We start from the raw sequence: 27548 nt of genomic DNA, 5'->3' as shown, positions 1-27548 counted from the left end.
GACTTCATTTAACTCTCCCACCATTTGTGCTACTGTTATCACATATTTTACTTCCACAGGTATTCTAAACACCAAAAGATTATTATTACTATTGCTAGTATTTTTTATGGTATAGATCTTCTGGTAATGAATTCCTTCAGCTTTTGTTTGCCTGAAAACGTCTTTATTTCACCTTTTTTTAATGGATATCTTCACAGAATACAGAATTCTAGGTTAGCAGTTTTTGTTTTTTCCTTTCAGCACTTTAAATATGTTATTCCATTGTATTTTGACTTTCATGAGTTCTACTGAAAAGACATCGATTAATATTATTGTTTTTTTTGAAAGTTAACGCGTCTTCCCACCCTCACCCCAACCATATTATCTAGCTCGTGAGAATTTTCTCTTTACTGTTGGTTATCAGCAATTTGACTATGAAGTGCTAGGATGCATATACATACATCCTGCTGGGGATTCACTGAGCTTCCTGAATCTACTGATTTCTTTTACCAGTTTTGGTAACTTCTCAAGCATCATCTCTTCAACTATTGCTTCTGAACTATTCCCTCTCTTCTCTCCTTCTGGAGCCCCAATGTCATGTATGTTAGACTTTTTGGACTGTTAGGCTATACTTTTGTATCAAACGTGTTGTTTTTATAGTCTGTGCTTCCAACCTCCTGCCATTTTTTCTCTGTAATTCAGTTTGGATAGTTTCTATTAATCTGTCTTCAAGTTCACTGATCCTGTTTTCTGCTATATCCAGACTGCTGTTAAAGCCATCAAATGAGTGCTAATTTCAGATGTTGTGTTCTTTAATTATAATATGCTCATTTGATTATTTTTTATAGATTTCAATCCTCTGATGAAATTCTTCTCTTTCTTTCCTGTGTATCCATGCTGTGTGTTTTCCTTAACATACTTATAATAATTATTTTAAGTCCTTGTCTACAAACTCCAATTATCGATTTATCTATATTTTACTAAAGTAAAACTATACAATGAGATGCTGGAAAGGAGTCGCTCCTCAAGAAGTGTCAGAATGAATTATGCAAATGAAAAAGAAGACAGACATGCCAGGAAAGATGTAATTATTCACTGGGCTGTGGGGTGAGAAAAATTGGAGGTATTTCTTAGACAAGAAACCAGACCCTGATGACAGGTCCACTAGGGAGGACATAATTTGAAACATAAACAGAGAAAGTATTTTCTGCTGACTCATACAAAAGGCAGATTCCAATGAAGAGTGCCCTGTCCACTCAGTCCATGCCACTCAGACACTAGGGAGACCAATCCAAGTGTCAGGTTAGAGTCATAGGTAAAGAAGACAACCTCACCAAAGTACCAGCCTTAAGACCTAGCTGATAAGTATGCATTAGTTAGACAAACCAAACAAGACCAAGAAAAATAGGTCCAGGATAAGGGCAGGGCTTATGGGGTGATAGTCTTAAAGAACTACTAAAAGAGATGAAGAAAGAGATTTTAAAGTTAGGTTTGGGCAGACTGGCCCTCAGGTTATGAATCTCTGAGGCCATATAGAAAGGAAATTGCTATATAATGGTGTTCATGAGTAGGGTAGCTGTCTAACAAGTAAAATTCCACCTAGCAGAGAGACCTCACACACCTGGAAAACACTGACTAGGAAATATAATCTAGGAGCAAATAGGAATTCGACTAGAGTAAATAATGGCACCAAACTAAAATTCTCTCTAGCCAGGAGTCCAAACAACTAGATCAGGACAAAGTCATACAACTAGTTAGTAGAGTTTTACCCTCAGTTTTCTAGTCAATATGTTTGTAAAAGATTCTACCTCAGCCTCTAGAAAACCAAAGAGAAAAGGGTCGGGTGAGTGAGGCAGCTGTGGTCCAATGGGAGTATTTGGACTCTCTGAAGTAAAGGCCACACAGAAGCAGGGTTGTCTGCCCATGTTAGTCCACTGGGTTTTCCTTTGTGGACAAAAAAAAAAAATGTTCCCTGCCATTTGAGTAAACACGGAGTGTTGCACCATCAAGCCATCAGCTGCTGCAGGGCCACCCCAGCCCCCTGACCCCGCCCCGCCTCCAGTGCACCCTGAGGGGAATTCAGGACAGAGAAAAACAGGATACGGGCTTAAGACGCATATCAAAGGAATACTTTCAATGAGCCCAGACTCTTGCATCTTCCCATACATAGAAAAGCACTAAAATCATTAACTTGAGAAGTCTGTTTTTTTGTGATTAGCAGTCATCTTTTGATGTTAGACTACATGTTTTCCTTTGAAGCAAAAACTCCTATATATATATCCTGGCTCTTCCTGTACCTCTTTGGAACTGTTCCTCGGAGCTACCTGAGAGGCTGTTTTTGGGCTTCAGTCCTCTGGAACATCCCTGAATAAAACATAATTCTCACCTTTTGGCGCGCGCATTTTTTTCAGTTGACACCTTTTACTAAAGCCATTTTGATAAATCCAAAAGCTATATTGATTTTGGCTGACAGTCATTTTGAGATAAAGTATTCTAAAACAAATGACCTATACCCTTCCAAAAGGTCACAGTGGGGCTATTTTTATTACCTACTTCATTTCCCTGTAGAAGACAGAATTTAGAGACTGGTGGAGACACACACACACACACACTTCACATTTAGCTGTAAAATAGAATTATTAATTTACCTCAAACCACAGTCTGTTGAGAGCTATTAATAAGCAAGTCCTATGCTGCTTGGGTACACAAGCCCCTTCTCTTTCTCAGCTGGTTGAACTTTATCTCTATTCATCCTAAGTCCCTATGGACAGGGGTCCCCAACCCTGGGCCGCAGAGCAGGAGGCGGGCAAGCTAGTGAAGCTTCATCCGCTGCTCCATCGCTGGCATTACCGCCTGAGCCATTCCCCGCCCCCACACCTCACCCCCCAACCCTGTCCTGGAAAACTTGTCTTCCACAAAACCTGTCCAAAAACCGGGTGCCAAAAAGGTTGGGGACCACTGCCCATGGAGAAAGGCCGAAGGGGAGTGGTAACACTGGCTGGCAAGCCCAGCACCTCAGGAGGAGGGAGAGTGTTGAGAGGGGTTGAGGAGGGAGCTGAAATATAGCGCAAAAGGCGAAAAACTGAGCGGTGTAAACTTAAGATTAGTTGGTTTTGGTGGCGGCAGGGGTGGGGGGGGGTGGGGGCCGGTAATCTGCCTAGGAAAGAAGAAAATAAAAGGGTGTGAATGAAGAGAGACAATAGTAGGGAGAAATGGGAGGGTGCAGGGAAACACTCTATTTACAGAAAAGATGGGGCATTTGAGGATATAGGAGATAGCTTTGCCCTTCTGTTTACGGTTTTGGGCCATAAAAGTTTGTGCTAATGTAGAGAGAAATTTTTCCTTTGCATCTTTAACATTAGTATCCTAACATTTCTAAATAAATGCCAAAAAACTAAATGTCCAAAACCTTAGATTAGCTGGCTTCAGGAAATCACTTTGGAGTGAGGGTTGTATGTCACTGTACACAAAACTTCCTGGAATATTTTAACTAAGAATGGCATATGCATTTGATGGGAAACTCTGAGGCTATTAAAAATCATGATCTTGATGAATATTTAATGATTTGGGGAAAATGCCGTAATACAATGTTAAGTGAGATAAAGCAGATGGGACAGAAACAGTGTGATATGTTGGCATATCATATTATGATATGTCATATCACATATTGACAGTGTGATAGATATCTTTCCTCTTTCTGAGCTTACGAGGAGACTACAGCCCAGCCTCCCTTGGGTTATGCAGGGATCATGTGATTGGATTTCTCATCAATGGAAATGTGAGCAAAACTGATGAATCACATTCTAGTCTTAGGCAGTAAAGAACCACTGCAAATTTGCCAAGCTCACTCTCCTAAACACAGGGCTGGAAGCATAGAGCTCCAAAGATGGTGATTTGCAAACCAGAAGCAGCTCTGATCAATCTATCTCCAACTCGCTGTTAGAGGAAAGCTGACCAGGAGAGCTGCCTGACCTGCAAGGACTGTGCTAAAAACAAGAAACTAACCTTCGTTCTGTTAAGCCATTAAGATTAGATTTAGTTGTTAGGGCAACGAATACACTAGGATACCAAACTATATATATGAAGAGCTTAATTTTGTTAATAAAAAGTATATACAAAAACATATATATGTATGTATTACATGTATGTGTTTGGATATATACACACAGGTAACTGAAAGATACATACTGAAATGTCAGTGTTTTCTGTTATAAAACTGTAACTGTTAAATTCTCTATTCATTATGAGATTTTTCTAATTTTATTGCAATAAACAGACATTACTTTTCTTGTCAGGAGTATACAACAAATGTTATTAATGAAAAAGCACAAGGCCAGGCTAAGTGCAGACACTGAATGAACATTGGTAGATGAACTGAAAAGTATTCCAGTGAGTATCTAATTGCCATATTGGAGGAAGGGGTGCATGCTACTGTCACTGCTCTTCCTGGAATGCCTAGATATTTTAGAGTGACTGTACATCTCCAAAATAAGTCAGGTGCATTCTCTAAACATGTTACTTTGGTTACTTACAGTTTCCATATTTCTATGTTAAACTTGTATTGTGAATATCACCAAAAAGACAACATCCAATTGGTCTTTGAATTTCAAATTGATGGTACAACATAAAATACAGGAGAGCGCAATGTCTGGAACAAAAAACAGATTCTCCACAAATGGTTCACACACGTGTACCTCCAAGCCGATGCAGAAAGAGCAGACATAATCAACATACAGAAATGCAGGTTATAATGCTGAAGAAAAATGAAAATTTGTCAGTCTCTCCAAAAGTACTAGGAAATATTGTTCCTGAAGGATATAACTTTAACACCCAGACTTGCCACATGGGGAGAAAATCCAACCACTCTGTCCATTCATTTCAAATCCGCATAGTTGAACACACTCAGAGACTGGCTGGTGCCTCCCAATAGGGCAGCCTAACCTGCTCCATGCTGAGTGCCTTTGTTAACTGCAGGCCCTTGGTGCCTTTTCTCATAAATTCTAAGAAATATATGACTAGGCGTCCCTCACCAGCTGCTCTATTTTGATCTGCACCCTGTGATTTGACATCCAAGTAGGCGCATTACATATTGTGCCCTTCAGCCTTCCCCCTTGTTATTTTTCAATAGGACCAGCTTTGCTTTATGTTTGGGACAGGGGGTTGTTTTACCATGGACTGAAGATACTAATTGCTGCCTTCTTTGTTTTCTATGTGGTAGAGAAAGAAAAGATATGATAGATCTGCCCCTATCTAAGAGAGAAGCCTGACGTTATGGTAACATAGGATGCCCCACCCGGCAGAAGAAGAGCCTTCTGCAAGCTAGACCTTCATCATTTAAAATAACAATAATAATAAACACAGAGATGTACTAGCTTTATCTTGCACTTGGTTGGGAAAAATCCATTGTATACAGTAAGTCTACTTCACACTCTCACTCCTTTGCAGTTCACCTCAACATAACTACTCTAGGAAGATTTAAATATCATTATCTAAACATTTGTAGGACCTCCACCCCTCCCCAAGAAAACACTGCTGCCAAACAATGGCATTGCAATTTAAGCAACATTATGAGAAACCTCACTTAGGGACTGGATTTGCACAACATTAAAAGAAAAAGACTGATATCCTGACTTTAGCAACACATGAAGTGAGAACTCTCTTCAAAGAGGCATTCCTGACCATCCAGTTTAAAGTGGCCACCCATTCACACTCTAGGCCAGCACGCTTTAAAATCTTTGCAGAGAACTTACCATGGCCTGGTATCGTTTATATTTTATTGTTTTACTTTCAACCTCCCCTCTCCTCCCTCTATATGACCTTGTGTGTCTTACCACTGCTGCAGATCTAGAGCAATGCCCAGCACTTAGTAGGTATTCATTAAATAATGATTGTGGAGGAGCAGAGACAGACAACTACCGTGTTCAGGTACAGTTATATTCAAGTAACAAGACAACTCCTTAAAAACTTCCTTTAGGGGGCTTCCCTGGTGGAGCAGTGGTTGAGAGTCCACCTGCCGATGCAGGGGACATGGGTTCGTGCCCCAGTCCAGGAAGATCCCACATGCCGCAGAGCGGCTGGGCCCGTAAGCCATGGCCGCTAAGCCTGCGCGTCCGGAGCCTGTGCTCCACAATGGGAGAGGCCACAACAGTGAGAGGCCCGCGTACCGTAAAAAAAAAAAAAAAAAAAAAGCTTCCTTTAGGGACTTCCCTGGTGGTCCAGTGGCTAAGACTCCAATGCAGGGGGCTGGGGTTCGATCCCTGGTCAGGGAATTAGATCCCACATGCCACAACCAAAGATCCCACATGCCACAACCAAAGATCCCACATGGTGCAACTAAAGATCCCACATGCCACAACAAAGATCCCACATGCTGCAACTAAGACCCGGTAGAGCCAAATAAATAAATAAATATTTAAAAAAATAAAATAAAAATGTAAAAGCTTCCTTTAGTGATTGTCTTTGATCTGCTGCTTCATGTGAAACACTGTTTGCACCAGGAATGGAAGGTGGGAAGAAAGCTGCACTTTTGAACAGGCAATAAGTCTCCGCTAAAGAACAAAGGCGCCAACTTCCCTCACTCCTCAGGTCAGCCTGCTTTCTGAGACCTCCTACTCCTAGCAAGGCCACTAGATAGCAGAACTTACACTCTCCAGACAATTAACTTATGTATTTATTTATTTATTAATTATTGGCCATGCCATGGCTTGCAGTATCTTAGTTACCTGATGAGGGGTTGAACCCAGGTCTTGGGCAGTGAAAGCAAGGAGTCCTAACTACTGGACTGTCAGGGAATTCCCTCTCCAGACAATTTAAACTCATCTTTTCAGTACCCGTGCTTTCTCTGAGAAGCTAAGTGAACTGTCACTTCGTTACACGATCACCTCCTAAGAGGTGGCTGAGTCACAGAAATTAGACACAGTCTGTGCTCATCACACTCCAAATGGCTTCACACTTCCTTTGGCCTCAAAGCCTTGCTTCCTTTCCCAAGCTCTCAATTCTAGCTCAGCTTGAACCTCTAGGCACATACTTGGGCAAGACAATTCTGGCTGGCCTGCTAAACCAGACTGCAGAGCCTCCAAGGTTTATCATGAGAAAGTGCAACTAGCTCTAACCATGTGGGCTCCTCCTTCTTCTGGGGGCTCTATCCCCTCAGCTTTCTCCTCCTTCAACGCAGTGGCCCAAGGGTGCACTCAAAGCCTTCCCTTAGTTCTCCCTCAGCACTTAATAAACACAGAACAGCATCAGGATAAAGGTCCAGACTAGAATCACAGACTCGGGTTTGAGGCCTGGTATTCCACTTACTAGCTGTGAATCTTCAAGCAAGCTCCTTAACCTCTCTAAAGAGTCTCTCATCTGTAAAATGGGGACAATAACTGTATGTAGCTCGTATGGTTCAGGTGATGATTAAATGCTACAACAAATAAAAGTGCAGCCTATCAAAGCATAATAACTCAGCGAATGCTGGCAATAACAGGGTCCTACAAGATGTGCCTCTATTACCTTTTTTACCTCACCTGCTAATCCCCTCACTCCAACTCCTTACACTGGGCTCCTCACTGTTCCTCCTCACGCTAGGTTTGCTCGTGCCTCAGGGCCTTTGTACTGGCTATTTTATCTGGCTAGGATGCTTTTCCCCCAGATGCCCACCTGGCCAACTCCCCCACTTCCTAGAGGTCTCTTCTCAAAACTTCCCAGTGAGCTTTATCTGACCAACTTATTTAATCCTGCAACCTGCGTGCCAGCACTCTCAATGCCCCAGTCCCTATATGGCTTGTTTCTCCCTGTACCACCACCCTATATATGCTCCATGAAGGCAGGGATATTTGTCAGTTCTGTTCCCTGATATAAACCAAGTTCCAAAACAAAAGTCTCACATATGAAGCAATACAACTTTGCTCCCAGAGTACACAGGTCCTGTTTTACTCTACACACTCTTTTCTAATGTCCACATGAGAGCTGTTGCCACTTTTCAGGCCTCACCTAGGGGCCCTGCTTTCTAACCTTCAGCTCATCTGCATATGAAAAATGGCATTTAAAAACAGATAACACATATGCATAGTTCAAAATTCAGATGTTAGAAAAAGGTATAAAGAGTCCCTCTCCCTCTCCTTGTTTTATTTAACACTCTATTTTGAAAATCTTCTATATCAGTCCATAAACATCTTCCTCATTCTTTCTTTTAAATTGAAGTATAGTTGATTTACAATGTTGTGTTAATTCCTGCTGTACAGCAAAGTGATTCAGTTATACATATATATATATATATTCTTTTAAAAAATTATTCTCCATGATGGTTTATCATAGGATACTGAACATAGTTCTCTGTGCTATGCAGTAGGACCTTGTTGTTTAGCCATTCTATATATAAAAGCTTATATATGCTAACCCCAACCTCCCATTCTCCATCCCTCCCCCAATACCCTCCCCCTTGGCAACCACCAGTCTGTTCTCTATGTCTGTGATTCTGTTTCTGTATCATAGATAGGTTCATTTGGGTCATATTTTAGATTCCACATATAAGTGATATCATACGGTATTTATCTTTCTTTTTCTGACTTACTTCACTTAGTATGATAATCTCTAGTTGCATCCATGTTGCTTCATCGTCATTCTTTTTAATGGCTACACAATATTCTGTTTTTAAGATGTCCTTTATTGAAGACAATTAATATTTTGCTTTTAACAAGGATACTGCAATAAGTATCCTTTTATAAATGTTTACAGATCTTGCCAAATTGTCTTCCAAAATGGTTGTACCAATTTACACTCTCACCAACAATATATTGAGGCGCTATTTCCCTATATCCTCTTATCAAAGGTTTGGACTTTCATCAATCAGATTAAGTGCAAAATAATATCTCATGATAGTTTTAATTTGCATTTTTTCTTATTATGAGTGAATCTGAGCATCTTTTCATATGAGACACATTTTCCTGTGGACTATCTATTCAAATATTTGCTCATTTTTCTATTAGATTGCCACTCTTTCTTACTGATTTTATAGAAGTTCTTTAGATCTTAAGAAAATTGGGCTTAAGAAAAAAGGAAATAAACAGCTAACACAGATAAAACATGAAAAAAAGAAAATTAGGCTCAAGTCTGTGACATAAGTTACAAGTATTTTTCCAGTTTTGACTGAAAATACATCTTTCCCTGTAAAAACATTTTTTTTACTTTTACATAATCAAATTTATCAATCTTTTCTTTTATAGTCTCTTGGTTTTGTGTCATAATTACCCATTGAGAATATCACAAAATCTGAGGCATGCCACTTTAACATCTACCATCATGAGCAAATCTCCTTAGATACCTCACTACCTGGGGAGACAAGCACAAGAGAGAAACATTTCCTTCTCGCAGATTACCAAAAATTTCCCCCTTATTGTGGTTTCTTTTGGGGAAGGCACACCTTTTCTCCAAGCAAACAACACCAGGAGTCACCTCAGTCTTCAGGTAAGACTCTGCTCTCTATACACTGGTAGTAGCTCAATAAAGCTATATAATACATTCCTAAAACAAATCTGATAGTAAAACAACATCTTGACTGTTTCATAAGTAAATGTCAACACCCTAAATGTTATATCCACAGTGCTAGAAGGGCTGTTCCCTCCTGATACCCCTGAGTCTACATGGGCAACCCCACCATCTAAAAGGAAAACAGCAGAGTGAGTATCAGACTACAATCACAGTTTGAGGAAATGCTTTGAAGGCTCACTGAAGCAAGTCACTTAGTCTCCTAGATTTCAGGAGAGCTGGGGCCTGGGTTGGCCTCAAGCATAATTATGCTACTGTGCTTACTACTCTTTTAGTTTTTCTGATCCAGGCCCTGGAAGGACAGGCTGCTGCTGGAGACCTCCCGACCCAATATTACATCTTCCTTCTCATAGCTGGAATTCAGTATCTGAAGGTGGCAAAAAGACATACACTTTACAGAAGTAAAATTTCTTAAATGTTAGCCCAGGTAATGCTTATTTGGAGGGCTATATCTTTAGTTCAACACTCCAAAGACCCGCCTCAGATCTCAAATGAAGTCCAGTGGAACTGTAATATGAATAGCAGCCTCCTTGCTCCTTACAGCTATAAACATTTATCAACGTACAAGTCAGATACATATGAGATATTATATATATGTAATACATATATTATACATATCAACAAACTGGATGACAGGTATTATTTTCCTTAGCCACCCTGGATGGCAAAATAACCCACATACCTCAGCTGGAAAAACTCAATAATTATAGCAGCACGTAACTCATATTGAGTACTATGAGGACACATTATATGCTTTTTCTAATCCATACAACAATTTTATGGGATACTCTTACTACCTTATTTTTTTGTTTAACAGCTGGGGAAACTGAGGAATAAAAAGGTTGAGTAACTTGCCCATGTTTACGGAGCTTGTGCACTGCATACCCAGGCTTAAAACCCAAGGAGTTTGACTCCAGAGCCAAAGCTCTTAACCATTACATGCTACCACCTGTGCCAGGCAGATTGCCACAGGTGGATGTGAGCTGGGAGAAAAAGTACACGTATGCACTAAGGGAGAAGCAATGCACTTGAGCATGTGTACTGAACCCTTAATGAACTGGTAATTGGCAAAGCACCAGGAAGGCAGGTAACAAAGAGATGGCCTTTTCCCCAGGTGTGGATGCCTGTGGACATTTAGACGTGTAAGTAAAATGTCTGGCTTTTTAAAATGTGCTGAAAATTCCTGCCCTTTGTTTACCAAATACCAGCAAAACTTGTCTGATTTCAAGTACCTTAAATACTTCTCAATTTGGGCACTTAAATACATTAACAGAAAATAGAGTCTTAAGCAAGTATTTTTAGTGACATCAAAACCGAGTTTAAAGATCATGTGAGGTACCAACAAAGTCGTCCGTATCTAAGTAGCAACCCACTTGCTTTGTTTGCTGAAACAAGGTACTGTGAGGAAATGCGATCTTCCTACTTCAGTCCCCCAATCATAGACATGGGGCAGCATGAGGGTAGGGGCTTTGACAGAAGCTAAAGTGCTAAACTGGAAGAAAAAAAAAAAAAAGACGAGGTTGGTTCCATTATATTAATACTCACTTGCAGATTTCATAAACAACACCTGAAAATAAGCAGTGTCAAATCGTGGCTAAGCAGCTTTCATCATAGCAGCCTGGGTTTAATTAGGTTTTACATTTTTAAAGTATTTTAGGTTTGCCTAGTGCCTTTAAGGTGCATTGGGCCCTGGTCCCAGAAAGATTAAAAAACAGAAATTAATTTTAAAGACCCTTCATAGGGAAAATAAAATGCCCTTAGCTTGAACCACAAATACTGTACCTAAAGGCCTCCAGTTTCTTTTCCTCCAATCCATTTTCCACGTATCAGAGTAATTTTTTTAAAACAAAAGACAGATCGTGTTTCTCCCTTGGTCAAGCATCTTCAGTCCCTTCAGGTAAAGTCTAAACCTTTAACGTAGCCTACAAGGAACTGCACGATCTTGCTATTGAAGGAGTAGATTATGGTGATTATGGAGCAAAGAGCTAGGCTGTCTCCATTTGAATCCAGTTCTGCCATTTACCAGCTGCATGACCTTGGGTAAATTACTTTTCCTGTCTATGCCTCAGTTTTTCTTCTCTGTAAAATGGGGATAATAATAGAATCCATCTCATAGAGTTGTGAAGATAAAGTGAGTATAATAGATACATATAAAAAGCACAACACAATCCCTGGCACATAAGAAGTTTTATATATTAGCTACTATCTCTTATCTCCCCTGTTTCTTCTCCTCCCTTCCCCCCAACTCTGTGTTCCAGCCATTCTGCATCAGATAGGCCCTAGAATGTCCCAGGAATCATGCTTCCAGACCTTCCCACATCCTGTTTCTCTATTTTAAATACTTGCGGCCAAATCTCCCTCTTATCTTTCCACCCCCATCCTTCTATCTTTGCTTAACCACCACTTGCTTTGGGAAGTCTTTCCAGTCCAGGCCAGTTGTTTCTAATATGGGTTTCTACGGCCCCAGGTAGGACTGCCAAAGGTTAGGAGGTCCAGTTAAATATGAACGTCAGATAAACAATAAATACTCTTCTAGCATAAGTATGCCCCATGCAATATTTGGATTTCAGATAAACAATGAATGAGTTTTTAGTATAAGTAGGTACTATGCAATATTTGAGATACTAAACACTTATTTATCTGACTTTTGAATTTAACTGGAGTCCTGTATTTCATCTGTCAACCCCACACCCGGGAGATCCTCCATCATAATCCTTACTACACTTCAGTAATTTAAAAAGTATGACAAGTGGTTTTGTTTCCCCCACTACAGTGATAGCTGTGCAAGGGCAGGGCCCAGGCAGCCATGCTAACTGTTTTAGACCTGGCATGGCAGGCGTTCCACAAATACCGAGGAATAGAGCCATCAGGCCAAAGCTCAGGCACCCCCTATTATGAGTTAACTCTAACGGCAGGCAAACTCTCTGGGAGGACAAAGCCTTTTCAACAAGGTACCGCTAGCCTCTTGTCCACAGGTGGGTAAAATGATGGTACTGCTTTTCAGAATATCTCGTGTGATAATATCGACTCCCCAATGACAGTTTTAAGATGACCCCACTATTTTGTATTCAAAAAAGGACTTTGAGTTTTCACACCTATTTCACTTGACTCTTAAGGCAAGTATTAATATCCACAACTAACAGGTGAGGAAACAGAGGCTCAGAGAAGGTAAGCAGCTTGCCCAAGATGACCAATCAAAAAGAGCGACCATTTTAACCCGAGGAGCTGACTGTGCACTCTTCCCACCATACCACATGGCCATCTGGGCCAATTTAAAGAATCATAATTCTTAGGTCCTTCCTCCTCACCTAGACACCCTCTCAAAGAAGTCTGATACCTGACTCCACTCCACAGATTTAATTGCTCCTCCTATAAAAGTTCCCCAACAATTGCCTGAGAGGAGACAGGGAGGCCTGGCATCTGTATTTTGAAATACAGGTAAGTCTTAGCTCATCTCTCATGTTATAAATGACATTATTTAGGTCTGAAGACTAAAGACCTTGCTCAGAATTACAGGAAAATAGGAGGAACACTGACTGGAACCCGAAATCTGTCCCTTCTCTTTTACCTGAATCTCTAGAAGACACCACCCCACACTCCGCTAAATTTCTGGGGACAAGGATTTACAGTTTGATTACATATATTTGTCAATTTTCTTCTGGAATGAAAAATGGCTGAACCTGCTCGTCAAACAGCACCTAGTAACTCACCTCTTCGAGCACCTCTGCAAAATTCATCAGCTGGAGGGTATGTGGGCTTTCTGCCACTGGGAGATGCCTGTAAGGCTGACTAGATGCTACTTGTGCCCCTTCTCTTCTAAGGGGTCTGAGCCCGAGGGAGATTCACTCAGGCCGGAGAAGGACTGCCGCTTCTACTAGAACAGGAAGCTGCCACGTCTAGTCCAGTCTCTCTCACCTCCCCCGCTCCAGCTCTACTTCCGTAGGCTTCTGAAGGAAGCTTCCTCAAAGGAAACTTCCACTTTGAAGCAGCGGAAACAGGAAGCAGGGAATAACCGAGAAAGATTGAGCCGCGCGGAGCAGGGGGTCAGAAGCTAATGACCTAGAACATAGCAGTCGGTGAGCAATTTAATAAAGCTAGAAATGCAACCCTCCAACAATGATAAGTTCTTAAACGGCTGCAGCTTACTTGGTTTGGGGGGAAAGTGCGGAGAAAATATCACAGGACTGCAGACCTGCTGTTGGAGGTTCCTCGGGCAGCCTTCTGTTTGGAGCACGAATACCGGCTGGCTGGCTGGACTGGCCCCTAGATATGCAGCAGCATCGAGGAACCTGCGGAGGCTGTGCTCCCCAGCCCGGCGGAAGGAAGGATACTGGCTCCTCAGGTCCTGCCTAAAACGAAAATCACAAACGCAACTGAATTATAATTATTGTTTGTATGGGTCACTGAAGAAAACGTCTGTGCTGACAGAATTCTAGCTGGAGCCTTCGTCTGGAGCTCGGAAGCGGACCTTTACAAAATTACCGACCTGGTTACAGCCGGCATAGAAGGTTCTCGCAGTTGTCAAAACCATCTGGCCAAGGACGAGGAGATGTCCCCCAGGGGAATCTCTTTCCCGGGCGCGGTTAGATCTCCTCATCTGGATACGGCGTCCACCTGGCCTAGCTGCCGCCCCACCCCACCGCTACCCCACGCCGCGCGCGCTCAGCTCCTGCTGCAACCCGAGCTCAGTTGCCCGGGTAACAAGGGATGCACACGGAGCGGGCGGCTCAACGCGAGTGCGCCCTGCGCGCTGTAGCTCCTCCTCCCCCTTGCAGACCCCGGCGGCTGAGTGTGCCAGCAGCGCGCTCGGGAGCGGGTCTTTAGCCGGGAAAACGCGGTTCTTGTGCCGCTCTGGGCTCAGCCAGTGAGAAGCCGGGGGTGTGGCTGAGGGAACCTGCAGGCAGAGTACTTATGGGCTCGCCGCGGGTCAGGCCTGGCCTCTTCCGCACTCTCGCGCACGCGTGCCCACCCTCACCGCAGCCGGGGAGTCGTAGAACGGCCACCGGGCTTTATCATGGTGACCCCCTGCTCCACCAGCCCCGTGAGTCCCGCCGCCCGGGCTGGGAGGCGGGACGACCAGAACCTCCGTGCCCCGGTGAAGAAGAGCAGGCGCCCACGCCTCCGGAGGAAGCAGCCGCTGCAGCCGCTGAACCCGTGCCCGCTACCCGGAGACTCTGGCGTCTGCGACCTGTTCGAGTCCCCCAGCTCCGGCTCGGATGGTGCAGACAGCCCCGCGGCGCGAAGCTGCAGCCCCCTACCCGGTCCTGCCCAGCAGCTGGTGCAGCTTGATCTACAGACCTTCCGCGACTACGGTCAGAGCTGCTACGCCTTCCGCAAGGCGCGGGAAAGCCACTACCACCCGCGGGAGTCATTGGCGCGGCAGCCACAAGTGAGGCGCTGGTAGAGCCAGCTCTCCACCGCCGCTCCTCTTCCTCTCCCGGGCTCTCTCCTTTTCTGCTCTGTCAGCCCTCCGCGGCGCCCCGGCCCTCGCCAGCCCGACTTCTGCCCCCGGTCCGAGCGGGAAGGGGCTTTGGAGGGCCGGGCCACCAGCCTCATTTTACAGATGGAGAAAAGCGGGGCCTGGACGGCTTAAGTGACCTGCCCGAAGTCTCCAAACTGTTTAGCAGGGACGCGGTAGAATGCAGATTAGTTAAGACAGTTTCTAGGTTCGAGTCCAGACTCCTACCGACCCCAGCAAGTTACTTCACAGTCCTAAACTTGTTTCTTCATTTGCAAAGTGGTGACCTCCCTGCCCCCACTGATTGCTGAGAGTATTACACGAGGTAACGTGTATCCAGGCACGAATCCCGGCGGCCTGGCTCCTAGCCCTGCCTGTGCTCTTTCCACAGCAGCGCTGCCCACCTCTTTCCGTTTCCAGCGCCTTTAGGTTTTTCCTCTGTTTCCTGCCTCCCTCCGGGGACGCTCCCTAGGTCTTCGTGCCCTGTCCCTTCCACAGCCGCTCTCAGCCCTAGGCTCAACTGGCCCGCCTCCCTCCTCCCTCCGGCAGGTAACGGCGGAATCCCGCTGTAAGCTGCTCAGCTGGCTAATCCCCGTGCACCGCCGGTTCGGCCTCTCCTTCGAGTCGCTGTGCCTGACGGTGAACACTCTGGACCGCTTCCTTATCACCACGCCTGTGGCTGCAGACTGCTTCCAGCTGCTCGGGGTCACGTCCCTGCTCATCGCTTGCAAACAGGTACCTCCACGCGGGGTCTGGGGGGCGGGGGAGCCAGACTCCCAGCCGCTCTCTGGCCGCGCGGCTCTTCAGTGCACACGGCTGAGTGCAGGGTTCCCTGAACTCATTTTGCAAGCTTACATACCCCACAGCCTTAACTACAGAATTCCCCCCAAAACGAACAATCCTTTCACCCAGCCCGCAAAGAAATAGGCCGCGTGTCAACAGCTCTCTCTAGCCCCTCTATTCTAGTCTCCGAAAAAGAAAAAAAAAACTTCAAAATTTCTCAAACCTGTTTTCAGCGTTGCGCTGGAAGTACACCCCAGTTGATTACAGTGGAAGTATGGAGAGGCGAAGCCCCAAATATCTCGCTGGAAGGGATGGGGGAAGTCCTGGTTTTCTGCCGTGTGTGAGACTGGGTGGGCCTCCGGCCCTGGATGCTGCGCAGCGAGGGATGAGCGCCCCTGTGTTACAGGTGGAGGTGCACCCGCCGCTCGTGAAGCAGCTCCTGGCCCTGTGCTGCGGCGCCTTCTCCCGGCAGCAGCTCTGCAACCTCGAGTGCATCGTGCTGCACAAACTGCACTTCAGCCTGGGCGCGCCGACCATCAGCTTCTTCCTGGAGCATTTCACGCACGCACGCGTGGAGGCCGGGCAGGCAGAGGTGTCCGAAGCCCTGGAAGCGCAAGCCCTGGCGCGCGGGGTGGCGGAGCTGAGCCTGGCTGACTACGCTTTCACCAGCTACACCCCCTCCCTGCTGGCCGTCTGTTGCCTGGCGCTGGCAGACCGTATGCTGCAGCTCCCTCGCCCGATGGACTTGCGCCTGGGCGGGCACCCCGAGGCGGCGCTGCAGGACTGCCTGAGCAAGCTGCAGCTACTGGTGGCCATAAACAGAACGTCCCTGACTCACATGCTGCCCCTCCAGATCTGCGAGAAGTGCAGCCTGTCCCCGAGCTTGAAATGAAGTAGACCCTTGGTCTCCTTTGATCCCCTGGCCTGGCTGCTGGACCTCTCCCATTGCTTTGAAAGAGTGCAGTATTGGCCTACAGAGAAGGGTTCAGTCCTCCCACTTGGTCACCAGGTCATCCTGCAGGTTGTAAATAGTGTACGATTGTGGGGTTTCATTGTTTATTTATTTTGCTAACATCGCACGAGAGAAGAGACGAGTCTTTCCCCAATAAATAGGCTATCTGTGGTGGTTTGTCTGAATACTACCAATGCGAGTGTCCACAAAGAGGGAAGGTGAAGGCAATCTGGGAATAGAGGTGATCAGTAACCATGGAGGGTTCCTCCCTCCCCCCAGGCATCTCTGTTTGGGAACACCAGGTTTGGAGAGGTTCCTGTAGACCGAGGTTCCAGTTACAAGGCAAGTCAGGGTCACTTGCTGGCCTGTAAATGGTGACCTTGTTAGGCTGAGGACTGCTCACTCCTAGAGGTTCAAAGGGCGAGGTGGGGTGTGAGGCTGAAAAGAACCCACAGCAGTCCATGTTGTCTAGCGGGGCCAGGGGGCACACTGCTGGTGCAGAAGATCCCAGGCTGAGAAGCTTTGGGGACTGCAGTCCCACTAGCTAGGGCAGCCAAGAGTTACCCTGACAACTGCCAGATGTGGGAAAATGAAGGCTGTGCAGGCAGTTATGGCCATTCCAAATTGAGTCCATTTATCCTGCAATCACATGTTGAACAGTTCTCTCTTGTCTTACACCTACTATGTGTGAGCCCATGGTAACAATGGTGCAATAGTAATCATGGCTATCATTGAGTGCTTACATGTACCAGGCACAGTGTTCAGCATTCATTATTTCATTCCTTCAGCAGTTCTATGAGGCAGAGTCTATTATCCCATTTTTCAGAGAAGGACACTGGGCCGCAGAGAGGTTAAACAATAGTGGAGCAGCCAGGATTTGAAGGCAGGTGATCTGAGTCCAGAGTTCCACCCTTTGCCACATGCTCAATTTCCTCCACTTACAGGTTTCTGGAAATGCTAAAAAAAAAAAACAAAAACGCCTTTTCCCAAGGTAGGTGTGGGACAAGTGATCTGTTCAGTGCCCTCCATTTAATAGGGACTATGGAGAACATATTTGGAGAGCCAGTACAGTCCTTGCCTCTAGTCATGTCACAGGAGTCATTTTACAGATGGGAAAAGTGAGTCAAGAAATGCGACAGAGGCTTGCTGGAGTTCTGTGACTCCACAGCTGTCCCATCATCTTCATTCTCACTGTTGTGAATCTGCTGTAGACCCTGAATCTATAACCTCCAGCAAATTAACCTCTCTGAGCCCAATCGCTGATAGCGGGGCTATTATGAAGCTTAAATGAGATTGCTATGAGGTAGTATAAAGTAGTGCTTAAACACTTGGACTCTGGAGTCAATTTGCTATGTGACCTTAAGCAAGTCACATATCTATGCTTAAGTCTTTCCTGTAAACATGAGAGTAACAGTAGCATTTACCTGGTAGTGTTGAGGTATGGATTTAATGAGATGTTCTCTACAAACCCCTCAGCACAGGTCCTGCCTGGCACATAGCAAGTCTTCAAGAAGCCTAGGGGCTTCCCTGGTGGCGCAGTGGTTAAGAATCCACCTGCCAGTGCAGGGGACACGGGTTCGAGCCCTGGTCCAGGAAGATCCCACATGCCGTGGAGCAACTAAGCCCATGCACCACAACTACTGAGCCTGCGCTCTAGAGCCCGTGCTCTGAAACAAGAGAAGCTACCCAATGAGAAGCCTGGGCACCAACAAAGAATAGCCCCTGCTTGTGGCAACTAGCGAAAAGCCTGCGGGCAGCAACAAAGACCCAACGCAGCCAAAAAAAAAAAAAGGCTGGTGGCAGCCTGCATAATGATGGGGTGTGGGGGAGGAGTTACACAGAAAAAAAAACTTGGTGAAAAAATAGAGATAAAGCAAATACAGGAAAATGTTAATGCTACTGTTGATCATTGTACTGTTTTTTTCAAATTTTCTGTATGGTTGAAAAAATAAAGTTTTGGCAGAATAAACTCAGTCATGTTCTACTGCATTTAGAATAAATCTAAATGTATTACAAATGGCACAAATAAAAAGCAACTCAAAACATACTTAGAGAAATTTCCTTGCACTTCTTGTGCACCCAAGTACTCTCCAGAGACAGGAGCGCCTTACGAACGCTTCTCTCCTGATATGTTGATATGCTAAGCTCTCCAGGAACTTTCTCCTCCTTGGCTCAAGGAGGGGGAAGTGGTGATCCCCGAGCTGTTTGAGGAAAAGCTGGTCTGTGATGGTGAAAAGGAGGAGGAAAATCATATCACCTGTTCCAAGTGCCAAAATATCTGGAGCTCTCAGCCTGGCTATTAGGGGATGGGGTACCTCTGCAAAAGTGATTTTGGGGGGAGTTGTCTTCACCAGCATTTACTCAGCTAAGATTGATATGGGGGATTTGGTTCCAGAATCATCCAGACCAGGAATCATGTAATCATCCTATTCCAGCTCCTGTTGCCACAGACAATCTACTGTACATTTTTATGCACAATGCCCATATTTTTCTACTCCAGTGTGGAACTCATTGATGGAAAATGGGCCTGTTTTGGATCTTGCCATGTGTAGAGATCTCCCCAAAACTCAGCTAAGAGCTTCCCCACTCCTTTTGCAGACTGGGAAGCCATTAAGGATAGGGATGGGGAATGGACTGACTAGTGGCTAAGGCTACTCAGGAACCGGAGGAAGTAAGAGACAAAGCCAGCAAGAGGCTGTGGGAGGCTGCAGGTGCAGCTGAAAAGGCACTTCAAAACAGCAACATTAATTTATCCACACCAAGCACCAGTCGCATTACAAAAACAATCTCATCTTCACAGCAACTCCTCTGAAGTTAGTGTTATGTTTTTCCAAAAGAACTGGGGTTCAGTTATTTGGTGGAGCCTGGGTTCCGACCCTAAAGCCAGAGCTTCTTCCTCACCATCAGCGACACCACACCAACTCTAGCTGGCTGACCTCACTGGTTCCTGCATCTATAGATGCCTCAGAGAGTCTCTAAGTCTATTCTAACTATATCATTGGATTGCTTTCCATCTCTGTCAGAGGGATCTTGTTTATTAATCCAGATAATAAGTGCAAATAAAAGAGGATCTTTCACTACTCCTATGAGGTGTAAGGCACCAATTTAAGGTGCCCAATAGGGTGGTCACAAAGATTTCAATTTCAGATGATTGTTCAAACTGTATGGATATAAGAGTGGTCCTGAAAGAGACCCCTCACCCAAGGATCTAGAGATGCCCCTTCCTGGGAGAGGCTTCCGGCTTGGGAAGAGGAGCGAAGACTCCGGCTGAGTCAGCAAGGCCGGTTGTACAGAGAGTGACCAAATGCCTCGAGCGGTAGCTGAGGCTTCCGGGGAAGAGACCGGTTTTAGGGGATTTGGGGCTGTCCACTGTGGACATGTGTGACCCTCTCTTTTAAAGGCTGTGCTCAGGTGCTGCTGCCTGAGAAAGTGCGGGGTAGGGGTAGGGGTACGGAGCGGGGCTCTAGGCATCAGACCAAGTGGATGTCAAAACCAGGAGGGCTCCCTAGCCTTGGGTGTGGGGACTTCCGTAATCTGGGGCTGTTCTGGGGAGTCCCTGCTGGACTCCTACAATACATCCCCAGCAAATCCTACATGGCGGGGCAAATGCCGGGGTCTGACTTTGGCAGTTGACACTCCAAGTTTGTTTCGTGCCTTGTGGCTGGCGTGGGAAGAAAATGAAATAAGAATCGTTAACTTTTCCATATTCCCGCTGTCCGTACGCGGAAAGGCGGTACCCAGCGTTAGGGACCAGTAGGGGTTGTCCTCTCCTCCTATGGCGTGGTCGAGAGGCCGCGGCGCCAACGCTAGCCAAAAGAGCGCTCGCGGGCCCGGGCCCCGCGCTCGCGGCTCCCGGGGGAAGCCGCGTTGCCAGGTTGGGTTTTAACGCCTCCGCCCGCGCACAGATTGTCCGGGGCTGAAGGCGCCACCACTGGCGCTCAGGCGCGAGCCGCCCCTCCCGCGCGGCGGTCCTCCTACTCCACCCCGCCTTCCCTCCTCACCTTCACAGTCGCCCCTTAACCCCACCCCGGCCACGCGCCTCCCCGACTTCCGGCCGGCTTCAGAGCCTCGGGAGCGCTGGGTGTCGGGTCGCCATCCCGGCCCGGCCACCGCCTCCAAGCAGTCGACGCGGGGCTCCAGGCCTGAAGCGGGCGGGGAGGCAGGATGCAGGCGTGCGGGGGCACCGCGGGGGGTCGCCGGGCCTTCGACAGCATTTGCCCCAATAGGATGCTGGATCTGCGAGGCCGGCCGTTCGGCAAGCCCGGGAAGCTGGAGAGGAAGGTGGGGCCGCAGGACGGAGCCGGGCAGGGTCCTCACGCTCCCGGCAGTGAGGGCTGACCCGCGCTCACCGTTTCTGTGCCCGGCTAGTTCGCCCCTGCGCGGAAGCTCTTTCTCGGTAGCAGCGGCAGCAGCCCGGTGTCGGTGTACGAGGATCCCCCAGACGCCGAGCTCGCTGCGCTGCCAGGTGATACCGGTGGTCCCTGCGCGACCCCTCGGGTTCCCCGCGCCAGGTGGGTGGGGCGCGCGGGCCTCAGAAGAGCTTTTCTCCCTGGGGTTTCGGAGTCCTGGCGGCGATGCCAGCGGCGAGCCCTTGCGGGGAGGCTTAGGGTCCGCCCGGCGCGTGTCTCCGGTTCTCCCTACGCAGCCCTCACCACCATAGACCTGCAGGACCTCGCTGACTGCTCCTCGTTACTCGGGTCCGACGCGCCGCCTAGTGGTAATTCGGCCGCCTCACAGGTACCTCTCCTGGTGGAAACTCGCGGCCTATCGAAACCCAAACTTCGATTCGGGAGTCAGTTCTCTGAGTTTCCTCAAAGAATCCTTTTGGGTGGGGAGCGCAGGCACATCTGGCTAGCGGGGGGAGATGTCCTGCAGAAATCCAAGCCTCGAGGATTAGAACTTCCTCCTCCCTCCTAGTATGTTAACGGTGGCCGCATTCTCAGAACTGTTGTGACCAACTCTGGACAGGGAAGCTCATCTGGAGGGCTCCCCTGCCAGACGGGTCTCCCATTCCCCTCCCCATCTATTCCTTGGAGCTGCGATAAAGCAACGTGGTGGTTGCGCACTGAGGGACGAGGTGGGTAAATGGGAGCAAAGTTGCTCTCTGGGCACCTATCTGTTCTCCCAACATGCCTTTCCCGGCCATTCATTAACCATTTTCATTCCCTGGATGTCTAAGGAGTGTGGAGATTGGAGAATAACTTCTCGATCAAGACTGGAAAAAACGAAGAGAATTTACATTTGGAGGAAGTGGGAAGAGTGACAAAGGACTCGAAGAAATCTGACTGAAAACGTTGCTCTCTACAGAGATGGCCCTTCAGCAGTTGGGCACTTTATAAAAGTCCTTTTCGCCCCCTGCAAAGGCTGCTGCCACTTACTCCCATGGAGCAAAGAGGCATTTCCCCCCAAAACCTATCTTCTTACTTGCATCCCACTTCTACCACTTGCCAGGGCTGAGACTCCCCAGCCAGATGATGGCATCTCCCAGCACTGGTGTCTGGGAGGTCAGAAGCCTGCCTCATCGATGGATATGAATGCATCCATCGATGCATATGAATGGATATGAATAGCTAGATGCAACCTCCAGGACGGGTGCCAGTTCCAGGTTCCTGGCAGCAGGTGCTTGGGATATGAGGTTTCACGGGAACAGACCAAGTACAGAACTCTCCAGAGGAAATGACCACCTCCTAGAACTGGGGTTGGGGTGGTGGAGCAAAGCTTCCCAGGGCCTCTCCAAGTGCCTCTTAGAATTGGGATAGAGCCTAGGGAGACTCAGGGTAGGTGGCAACTGAGAGCAGAGATTGTGAAGGCAACAGGTAAGAGTGAGAATTGCCTTGCAAAGGCCATTCTCCTGTTCTTTTAGGGTTTGGATGCTCAAATGAAAAAAGGCAATACATGAGCATCTTTCAACGGACCCAGAGGGCTACATCACGCCCTTACTCCAACATGTTTATTTTGCAAGAAAAAAGCCAAACCAAACCAAACCAAACAACAACAACAGAACCAAGCAGGCTCTTGCTGAATTTTTGCTTATGTATACAGAACTTAAATTTGACATCATGCTCTGCGTTAAGTTTTTTGGTTTTGTTTTGTTTTTGTTTTTTGGCTGCTGTTTGTGTTGGAGAAATGCCAGGTTTTTACCTAATTGGGAAGATAAGATTCACAGTTTCAAGGACAGAGCTCATGCCCGATGGCCCAAGCAAGAGGTCCAGGGTTTTTCCTGCTGGAAGGCAGAACTGGTACAGAAGGAGATATATCCCTAGGGGAAGATTCTGTGGGGGAACCCCCTGGCCAGTGCACACTCTGGTTATATTTCTCTTTCCTGTTGGGGAAAGTGGACAGAGAGAGGAAGTGCTCTAGAAGTGTTTGAGGTCCAGAATGGGCCAAGACCTGGGATAGCACAGGAGGAAGCATTTCCTGGATGGCTGTCCCTGAGAGTTGGCCTCTAGTCTCATGGTAAGGGCTTTTCTCTACTGAAAGGGAGACCTTTGAGCCCTTGGGAAATGTCTCATTTCTGACTCCTTCAACCAGGGAAGAACTTGTGCTTCAGGATTTGTCTGGGGCCCTCAGTCTTTCCTTTCTAAGCTCCCTTCCCCTTACAGACTCAGTTCTCAACTGGTGCTAGAGGTTTCCCTGGTTGAAGCTCTCCTCCCTGAAGGAAACTGATACTTGTACATTCTTTGAAGTTAGAGTCAGAATAAGTTCCTCTTCTCAGAAGTATTTGAATAGTAAAGAAGGGTGTTTGGGAGAAGAATATGATTAACCCAAAGGAATAAAAAAATTGATAATAGTGGAATCAGTAGAATAGATATTTCTGATGGGCACACTGGATGCACCCCTCACACCATGCTCCTCGAGAGGCTTCTTTCCCCTTCCCAGAACTGTCTTCATTGGAAGCCAGGCTTTCCTAAAAGAGAAATAAAAGCTAGAGGCAATGAGGTATAGAGGAAAGAGGACTGAAATAGGCACCAGCATTCTGGGGCAGAAGCTCCAGTTTCACTATTTCAGAGCTGGGTCGCTTTCGACAACGCGATTTCTCTGAGCTTCAGCTTTTCCATCATGGGAGGAGTCACTTCCTGGGCCCTGCCTACTTCCTACATTGGTGTGAGAATGAACAGAAAGACTCGATGTAAAAGTCTGTGTCAACTCTGTCCACGAATTAAGGGAATAAGAAGTTTCCTGGTCACCAGGCTTTTGCAGTCTCCTTCCGTCTCACGCACCCAGGCACATTGCAGGAACCCAGGAGAGTGTCCAGTCCAAGATGCTGGAGATGCATCACGCCCTACGGGAAAAGTCAACTCCAACTTTTTGAGAAACAGAAGAGCAAGAGGGGCCACGCCTGCTGCGTGCTGAACAGAAGCACTTTCCATAGCATCCCTGGCCCATCTCTTAGCCTCCCTTTTCTCTTTCTGTGTGGGGAGAGGTGGTTTAGTTGTGACTGAGCCTTGGCGGGATGTGTGGACTCGAGCCACTGCTTTGGATGCCTGCGCACGCTGGCGGGTCTTGGGAGGAAGGACGGTGTGTTCGTACGCCATGCTCCCAGCTCTTAGAGCTGTGGCTCCTTGGCCTGTGGGAGGTAAGTCGGAGCTGAAGGTCTAAGCGGGCGCACTAGCAACGCGCCTGATTGGCTGGTGACTGGCCAATGAGGCGGCGCCGGACTGTGCCGGCTGCCAGAGGCCGGGCGCGGGGCGGCTGTGCTGCGCGCAGAAGGAGCGACGCGCGACGCAGCAGCGCGCATTTTCAGCGCCCGGCAGGACCCTCCCGACCGGGTCCCCGCTTCGTGCGTCCCTCTCCCCACCATGGCAGTGCAAGCCTGCTGGATTCCGTGTCTCGGGCAGGGCTTTGATTTTCAGGTACAAGTTTCCGCTGCGGGCGCGAGTGCATGCAGACCTGCCATCGAGCCCGGGAGGTTAACTGTCGGTCTAGGAAGTGTTCCAGACCCGCCAGACTCAACATTAACTAGTTTGTACCTCTGGTTTGTTTCAGAACCACTCCCTGCAAACGGCAGCGGACTTCGATCTGCAGGATTTCAGAGACACCGTGGATGATCTCATTGCAGGCAAGTGCAATCGCTTTGCAGTTCAGTAACGGCGGGGGTGTCCTCTACCCCTCAAATCTGACTAGTTCGGATTTCGTGGTCCTGAAAGTGGTAAACCCTGTACCTGTCAACGACTCGCCAGCAACTCATCAAAGTGTTTGGCTCATCCAAATTTAGCTCTCCCCCCCTTTTCCTAATGGAGAAGATGAGTCGCTGGATCTATAGCGCTTTCTCAGTTTGCCCGTGTGAGTTCTGGGAGAGAGAACCCTACGCTGTGACGTGGTCTGGAAGACGCTGAGTGACAGGAGTGTGCAGAGTAGTGCATTTGTGTGACTTCAGGCAAGTTTACCCTGGCCACCGTGGAAATCCAGTTCAGATCATCTCAACAGGCATTTATTGAGCGCCTGCTGTGTATGTACAGGATATCAGGTAGAGCCTGGGGATCGTAGGGATTGCAGAGTGAGGGGTGCTTTATTAATAAAGAAAAATCACGTAAACCCTATACCCGCGTGATATTTTGTCCCTGCAGTTAGCTGGGCACGAGTCTGAGGCTGCAAACCCAGCTCCCTCTCTTCCTCTTCATCAGACTCATCCTCTATGATGTCGCCTCCCCTGGCGGGCGGAGACTTCCCCTTCTCTCCTTGCGACGTACTGCCGTTTGGTCCCTGTCTCTCCCCACAAGCCTTGCAGTCACCGCCGCTGCGCCCTCCCGACGTGCCCCCACCAGAGCAGTACTGGAAGGAGGTGGCCGACCAGAACCAGAGGGCGTTGGGGGACGCACTCGTGGAGAATAACCAAGTAGGGACACTGGGCTGGCGTCCAGGAGTCCTTGGGGCGGGGGCAGGGTATAGGGCTCCGGGAGGAAGTGGGGTTGCAGGAGCGGGAATGAGCCCCCTTGGACGTTAGAACCAGTGGACGAGTTTACGTAGCTGCTGTTGCTCCACTGGCTCTACCTCAGTTTACAACGTCACTAAATGGGAATAATCTTACCCACCAGATTTTTTTTTTTTTTTTTTTTTGCGGTACGCGGACCTCTCACTGTTGTGGCGTCTCCCGTTGCGGAGCACAGGCTCCGGACGCGCAGGCTCAGCGGCCATGGCTCACGGGCCCAGCCGCTCCGCGGCATGTGGGATCTTCCTGGACCGGGGCACGAACCCGTGTCCCCTGCATCGGCAGGAGGACTCTCAACCACTGCGCCACCAGAGAAGCCCCATCCACCAGATTTTTTTTTCATCCACCAGATTTTTAATAGGGCCACCAATACTTATTGAAGGCTTTCTATATGCCTGGTATTGTGCTTACCAGTTTACTTTCCTCATTAATTACTCACAACCATTGAGCTAGATACTTTTACCAGCCCTATTTTACAGATAAGGAAACTGAGTTATAGGAAGGTTGAACTTCTATATCTGCCTGTTGCCCAAGTCAGCACTCCTCACCGCTACACTGAGGATTAACTGAGAAACATTTTGTCTAAGTGCTCTGTAAAAATAAATAAATAAATAAATAAATAAATAAATAAATAAATAAATAAATAAATAAATAAAAAAAATTATTCTCACCAGTGTAAACGTCCTTGGGGCCCCAGTTTCTAATTAGACGTTAGGATCTGCGTTCAATTTATGCAGAGTTTACAGACGAGACCGAGCACGGTAGACTATCCCTGAATGTTTGGGTCTCCTCCTGCAGCTGCACGTGACGTTGACCCAGAAACAGGAGGAGATCGCCTCACTGAAGGAGCGGAACGTGCAACTGAAGGAACTCGCCAGTCGGACACGGCACCTGGCCTCGGTGCTGGATGTAAGTGGGGCGCGCGCGTGTAGAACACTGCAGAAACTCGGAAATGTTCTGTGCACCTCCCACCCAGCTCCCGGTGTTGGGAGCCGGCGGGGGTCGGGGAACGGAGGGGACCGCTGGGAGCTCGCTGAGTCACTTGCAGGCGTTGCCTAAGTCGGCCGAGTCGCGCAGTTCTAAGTGCGCCCAGGTCTCCTTTGAGCGCCCAGCACGAGGCGAGTCCGGCTGGCCCCAGGGCGGCGCTCCTCCCCATCTTTTTGTAGAAGCTGATGATCACACAGTCCCGGGATTTCGGGGCGGCAGCTGAGCCCATCCCACTCAAGGCGACTTCCAAAAGGAGCCTGGAGGAGTTGTTGAGCGCGGGGCAGGATTGCGCGGAAGTGGACGCCATCCTGAGGGAGATTTCCGAGCGCTGCGATGAAGCGCTGCAGAGCCGCGATCCCAAGCGGCTCCGGCTGCAGCCCGAGCTCCCGAGCACGGACGGCAGGCCTGGGAACCTGCACGGCGCCTTCCGGGGGCTGCGCACAGACTGCAGCCGGAGCGCGCTGAACCTGAGCCACAGTGAGCTGGAGGAGGGCGGCTCCTTCAGCACCTCCATCCGCAGCCACAGCACCATCCGTACCCTCGCTTTCCCCCAGGGAAATGCCTTCACCATCCGGACAGCCAACGGGGGTTACAAATTCCGCTGGGTCCCCAGTTGAGCTGAGATGTGGTCCTCCGAAACACTGCCCTTTATCCAAACTGAAGCGCCTGGAGGCTAAACGGGAGTAGCTGAAACCTGGTTTCTCAGAAGAACTCCACTTGCAGAGCCGACGCCAGCCTGAAACTTTTTTTTCAGGAACAAAAACGTTTTGATACTGATGCACTGTAAAATTCTGGTACAAAATACTGTGTAGTCCCTCCCCTTTTCACAGCGAAACCGTGTGTGTATGTGTGTGTGTGTGTGTGCGTGCATATGTATGTGTATACATACGCTTATATATCACAGTCAATTTTTAAAGTATTTATTT

The 27548-nt window shown here is 47.7% G+C and overlaps 2 protein-coding genes across 2 annotated transcripts; both read left to right on the top strand.

The window, feature by feature from the left end:
- The first annotated feature begins 14527 nt into the window (after positions 1–14527).
- On the top strand, positions 14528–16646 carry CCNO (cyclin O). The gene is made up of 3 exons (XM_067730072.1): positions 14528–14902; positions 15521–15706; positions 16161–16646. Exons 1-3 carry the CDS (start codon positions 14528–14530, stop codon positions 16644–16646), a joined length of 1047 nt encoding a protein of 348 aa, XP_067586173.1.
- A 4224-nt stretch (positions 16647–20870) lies between these two features.
- MCIDAS (multiciliate differentiation and DNA synthesis associated cell cycle protein) lies at positions 20871–27260 on the top strand. The gene is made up of 7 exons (XM_067730071.1): positions 20871–20987; positions 21075–21171; positions 21352–21443; positions 24693–24765; positions 25331–25542; positions 26434–26544; positions 26802–27260. Exons 1-7 carry the CDS (start codon positions 20871–20873, stop codon positions 27237–27239), a joined length of 1140 nt encoding a protein of 379 aa, XP_067586172.1. The 3' UTR covers positions 27240–27260.
- Positions 27261–27548: the final 288 nt, after the last annotated feature.

The sequence above is a fragment of the Pseudorca crassidens genome, chromosome 3 (genome assembly GCF_039906515.1).
Source record: "Pseudorca crassidens isolate mPseCra1 chromosome 3, mPseCra1.hap1, whole genome shotgun sequence".
NCBI lineage: Eukaryota > Metazoa > Chordata > Mammalia > Artiodactyla > Delphinidae > Pseudorca > Pseudorca crassidens.
Note: the sequence above shows the minus strand (reverse complement) of the source record. Positions and strands in the feature narration are given on the sequence as shown.